At 35.5% G+C, this 6000-nt stretch overlaps 2 protein-coding genes across 3 annotated transcripts in view; one reads left to right on the top strand and one right to left on the bottom strand.

The window, feature by feature from the left end:
- LOC110455966 (WD repeat-containing protein 19-like) overlaps positions 1-6000 on the top strand; it is a 54915-nt gene that overhangs the window by 13275 nt on the left and 35640 nt on the right. For both annotated transcript variants that reach the window (XM_021506439.1, XM_021506440.1), the window contains one exon: positions 574-699. In XM_021506439.1, coding sequence (XP_021362114.1) covers positions 574-699 — 126 coding nt within the window. The remainder of the gene's footprint in view (positions 1-573; positions 700-6000) is intronic.
- Positions 1686-3889, bottom strand: LOC110455967. Its single transcript, XM_021506441.1, has 2 exons — positions 3709-3889; positions 1686-2369 (listed from the first exon to the last, which is right to left on the bottom strand). The coding sequence occupies exons 1-2, from the start codon at positions 3797-3799 to the stop codon at positions 2062-2064; spliced, it is 399 nt and encodes a 132-aa protein (XP_021362116.1). The 5' UTR covers positions 3800-3889; the 3' UTR covers positions 1686-2061.

The following is a 6000-nucleotide window of genomic DNA, read 5'->3' on the forward strand; positions in this document are numbered from 1 at the left end:
GATATCAAATTTTATATTTTTTACATTTGAATATGTTTTTTTTCCAAAATAACTATAGATTTCAATTTAACTTTACAGTTCAGTTTATATTTCATTGTGAATGGCATTAGTTAACCTATTACATTCGTTTATGTACTGATAGTTATGTTTGGTGACGGTGAATTGTAATGATGAGGAAAATGAACCAAGTGTGGAATATCAGTGAATAACCCATGTATATCTTCTATCATCAAACTTATCGCAATGCCATTTATGATAAATGGTTGTTACATCATGATAACTTCAAACTTGTACTTTACAAAAACTGATGTTTTAGTATAGTTGGTACATATTATGCATCATGATAACTGATCTGGACCACAATACATGAAATCTTGTTAATAGCTGGAGTTAGTTCTTGACTTTCCATTCAACATATAAATTGTTTGTAATTATCTTTTAAGGTGTGACAGGAAAACCTGAACATTTTCGGGTTGGGAAACAGTAGATTATATATGAGCTCTTGCTTGCATGCAGTCATAGTGATTAATTTGATAGAATCTAACTGTAAATTAAATAATGTGTGTGTTACAGATTGAGGGTGAAACTGCTGGAACAACGGATGAAAGAGAATCCAAGCTTTTCCCTGACATGGACCAGCAGGATTCACGCATCACCTGTCACAGCATGACCCAAGATTTCCTTATCTTCGCCACAGATGTAAGTAACAGGCACAGTGTCAGACAGGTGATAGTGAGAACGTAAGTAAAGGGTACAGTACAGACACTCTCGGACTGGCTGGGAGCATGAATGTAAAGGGTGATTTGTATGCTTTAAGAATTAACAAGGTGGCATGATAGAGTCCATTGAGCTAACACTTCAGACACTGAAGTTTATCCCCGATCAAATAGGGGGTATATATATAGGACAAAGTGAATAGTTATATTGCCTTGTGGTAAATTATCATGTTCTGTTGGTTAAAATTACATTATTGTCATTAAATTATTTAAAATACACTATATTTACAGTCAGTATAGGGGATTTTTTTTTAACATTGATCACATGTTGAAAACCTAACCACTAAGCTTTCATGGTTACTGTCCATCTTGGTCATGCTAGTGGTGGAGGCTAGTTGGCATGGTTACATCAGTCAAAGGAGTGACACAACCACAAAGGTGCTTGCTGTAAATGGGAGGCAGATTATACCTCCAGCCACTTATGGTGAGGTTCAAGCCTTATGTGATATGGCTTTCTTGATATCTTGCTCTACCTGATCTTTTTCCCTCCTTAGCATTAATACAATGTCAGGGCTTTTCATCAGGGCATGTAGAGCAGAGGCATAAGAGGTCAATGCCTTGCTTTCTGTGGGTCAGTATGTAGTGCTTCTGAATTTTGGTGCCAATATCTCTATATTCATGATATACCTGGTGGGATGATCGGCAAGTGGCACATTGGATATTGTAGATCTCTCCACACTTGTTCCCTTCCTTCATATTTCTTTGGGGGATACTAAGAATTTTCTCCAACTTTGACTGGGTTTGAAGTGGACACTCATGCCCTTCTCTTGGACATAATAACATGAATAACCACCTATACACCTCTTAGGAAAGCACCCCACTTGAATCATTCCATTGATTTGTCTGATTCTCTCACCGTTCCTTACTCTTGAAGAAAATGGCTTTGACAGTTGAATATGAGCTACGTGCTGATCGTATCTACTAGTAATCCTCGTCAGTGGGTCAGTGTAATCAGCTTGTATCAATGGGAAAACAGTAGGAGCATTTTAAGGATAAATAATTTATTTAAGTAATATATAACAATGATAATAGCAACTTTTGGCACACAACAAGGGAGATCATTGATCCATAAATTAATATACAAATGCACAAATGTTAAAATTGCACCATAAACTAATCTTTGAGCTTATTTGCCATTGGTGTTTCAAGATGAAGCTTGGCAATTGTGATACAAAGCCAATGGTCATGGAAATCGTGCTTCCCATTTCTTTAAAGAACAATATATATTAAATAGGACACAGTTAAAGGTCCATGTAAAGCCTCATTGGGTTTGTCTATCAGGTATCTAACTACATCTAGAAAACAAACAAAATGTTTCTGTCACAGCTGGTGCAAGGTCATCGGAGGTCAGAACATGATTTGACACAGCACTTGTTATCTCGGCGATTATGTTGTTACTCTCTGACCCCTCCGATGTGAGAGTAAGGGTACATAACTCCGTTATTTGGCTAGCTTTGTTTTGTATGAACTGACTGTAGGCCCTCCTGACTCCTTTCAGCACTGATTTCCGGGTCATTAACTGTAACATGAAGCCCCTGTCTCCATTCAGTTGGGCATCGAACACCTTTCTGGTGAGAGATTCCAACTGCATGTCTACAATTAAATATAAAATATATTTAAACAGGAGCCAAATTTTACATTTGAATGCAAAAATTTGCAAATACAGTATAACCCAGATGTATCGTCACTTGTGGTACCGCCAAACTCGCAAACCGCCATCAATTTTGTCAGAACTGATTTCCCCACACTTAAATGCACTGCTGTACCGTTAAACTCGGGTACCTCCATCGGCCACAATGTTTTGAGAACAGTCGTGTAATTATCCCTTTGTGGGCCCCCGATAACACCGCCATGCTACGTCACAGAGAATTTACCTGTGTCGTTGATTTCACAGCTGAGTGAGCCCTGTGGGTCAGTTTTATAAAATTTGTTGTCATTACGTATACAATGTAGTATGTGTGCCTTATTAATTAACACCTGAATACAATTCACCAAATTCACACCAAGGCTTCTCCAAAGAGGAAACGGCTTGTTTTGGATTTTGAAAAAAAAAAATGAATATTTTTTCAATTTTACGATTCAAATCCAATAGCTACACAACAAGATATTGCCAATCATTTAACTGCTTTGTAGGATATTTCCTATTAAACGTCACACTGTTGGTGACATTTTGAATAACAAATAGAAAGTTGCTTGAAACTGACAATCTGGTCGATACGGTAGGCCTACACTACATACAGTACAACAAACGTTTATTACTCGCATGCAACATAATGATCGTACAGTTACTATTGCTCATTTAAATTTGCAAACTATTCATTGTATCAAAATGTTTATGTACAATAAAAATTGCATATGTATACATGCATGTTGGAATTTTGATTGTTTAGATGTGGCATATGTGCACCTGATCAAACATACGTATACGTACATGTATACGTAGATCACTTGCCAATTAACAGGAGAACTTGTTGTATCGCCAAAATGTCAATTGACGGAAGGTGGCGGTATAACAGAGTTATACTGTAGTGGTTTTAAAATGTAAAATGTTTTTAAGGTTAAAGGTATATTAATCAGTTTAAAATGGAGAAGGTTCACTTAAGGCTGTTTTTCTATCTCAAAGTATAATCAGATATAAATGCAACATAAACAAGTTTTCTTACTTAAAGTTACGGAAGTCTGCAAAGTATTCATCTTTCATTTTGATGCTCAGCATAATTTTGATTTTGTATTGTTTAAAGGCTCACTGTCAATTTTAGTCATTTAGGGCCAAGCTGAGCAGGTAAAAAGTAGGACTTTCAATGGATATGTCCCTAATGTGCCCCCTAACATTACTATTGTTCTTTTGATTTATATATTCCAACTAAATCTTTTTGTAATTGAATGAAAGGGAAACCTGCTCCTAACACCCTGTCAATGATATGGTACATACCTATAAGTTGAAGTTGTCTTGTGGCATTCTTGTGTATTGTCACAAGTTTCTGTACATCTACCCCAAGGTTGCTATTTGAAGTCTTGTCCATCGTTAGATAAGGCAGGTCAGTTTTGAACACTTGGCTAATGTGTGAAGTGTGTTTGAACTGGAGAATGTCTTACAGGCTTATGGAGGTGGTACTAATTTACCAGTTGAATGACCATCCTGAGGGTCTACTTACTTATATACTCTGCGATACTCATTGGCCGGTTCTGGGCACCTCTGAGATTGGTCTGTGGTTAGTTATCTATGAGATCAAAAGATCTATGTTAGGAAATGATGGGTGTATTGTGTATGGTGTAAGAGGATCAAAAGCAGGTTAGTGACCTATTGTCTCACAATCTAGGAGATTTGTATTCAGTGTTCAGACTTCAAAGACAGCAGTCCTCACACCTTGTGTCCACTATCTTTTTATCAAAGCTGGACATCCTCTCATTGCATTGACTTGGTAGACTGTGTCCTCAGGCCATTGTCCCGGCGATCGCTGGACCAATAGACCATGACCTTATATATACTGATCACTAGACCATGTCCACTGACCTTTGTCTGCAATGTACTGTGTCCTATGACCTGGGACCAGTGAACTGTGACATGACCCTTTGTGTTGAGTGGTGATCTGTTGTACCTAGATGTTTAGGGAGGTGTTAAGTTGTCAGTAGAACAATAGAACCAGGGTAGGAGGATACCCTGAGGTCACAAGGAGATATGCATGAAGGACCTGTACAGGGTTGGTTTCTTGTTCTTTTTATTCTTAGTACACAGTAGTACATGGAAAGCAATATATGCTAGTCATTATTTTCTTTTTCACTTTGTGTCCAGCAATGTTATAAATACTACAATTTATATTGTAATTTACATCAATTTAAATCCCAGCAATAAAACACAGCCTGATTGTCTTATTTGGAAAGTAGTTGCAAATACTATATATAAACTATATAGTTGAACAGAATATAAACCTTTTATGACTATATTTATTAAGGAAATGCTGTCAACAGAACTGTTTCCTATGACATTATGTATACGTAATTACACTGTAATATAAATATCTGATGACACTTCTATGTATTACATGTGGCTACACTGTACTTATATATAACATGCTGTGCTAACACACATGATGATGCTGGGGTAAATATGTAACAATTATGGACTCTGGGTGAATATGTGGTTACTGTATGTGGACGTGAGATGAACTTTAAGTAAATGTCGTTTTTTTATGTCCATATAACCGCATACTCACTGAAAATAGAAGCCCTTAATTGTAATATAAAAATATGATTTTCTTAATTAAAAAGATTTAACATTATGAAAAACAAATTTCTGTATTTGGTAGACAGTATTTTGACATAACAATTGTAGTGACATTAGGAAAAGAATATTACATATTATATCACCATAATGATCCAACTAAAGAGGATGTAGCCAAAATTGTGTCATCTATATATAGTGTCATCTAAAAATAGTGTCATCTAAATATAGTGTCATCTAAAAATAGTGTCATCTAAAAATAGTGTCATCTTCTAAAAATAGTGTCATCTAAAAATATAGTGTCATCTAAAAATAGTGTCATCTCAAAATATTGTCATCTAAAAAAATAGTGTCATCTAAAAATAGTGTCATCTCAAAATATTGTCATCTAAAAAAATAGTGTCATCTAAAAATAGTGTCATCTCAAAATATTGTCATCTAAAAAAATAGTGTCATCTAAAAATAGTGTCATCTAAAAAAATAGTGTCATCTAAAAATAGTGTCATCTCAAAATAGCATGTGATTGCACAGTACTAGTATGTGACATCTAAATATAACATGTGATTCCACAGTACTAGTATGCGACATCTAAATATAACATGCTTGCACAGTTCTAGTATATGACATCTGAAGGGATAGACATGTGATTGCACAGTTCTAGTATGTGTCATCTAAATATGACATGTGATTCCACAGTACTAGTATATGACATCTGATGGGATTGACATGTGATTGCACAGTACTAGTATATGACATCTGATGGGATTGACATGTGATTGCACAGTTCTAGTATGTTACATCTAAATATAACGTGATTGCACATTACTAGTATGTGACATCTAAATATAACATGATTGCACAGTACTAGTATATGACATCTAATGGGATTGACATGTGATTGCACAGTTCTAGTATGTTACATCTAAATATAACGTGATTGCACATTACTAGTATGTGACATCTAAATATAACATGATTGCACAGTACTAGTATATGACATCT

This window comes from Mizuhopecten yessoensis, unplaced genomic scaffold (assembly GCF_002113885.1).
Source record: "Mizuhopecten yessoensis strain PY_sf001 unplaced genomic scaffold, ASM211388v2 scaffold8447, whole genome shotgun sequence".
NCBI lineage: Eukaryota > Metazoa > Mollusca > Bivalvia > Pectinida > Pectinidae > Mizuhopecten > Mizuhopecten yessoensis.

Excerpts from the sequence above, each read along its gene's own strand:
- LOC110455967 (XM_021506441.1), bottom strand. The coding sequence starts at position 3,799 with ATGGACAAGACTTCAAATAGCAACCTTGGGGTAGATGTACAGAAACTT. Across the intron at positions 2,370-3,708 it reads AAGACAACTTCAACTTATAG|ACATGCAGTTGGAATCTCTC; the intron begins GTATGTACCATA and ends ATTTAATTGTAG.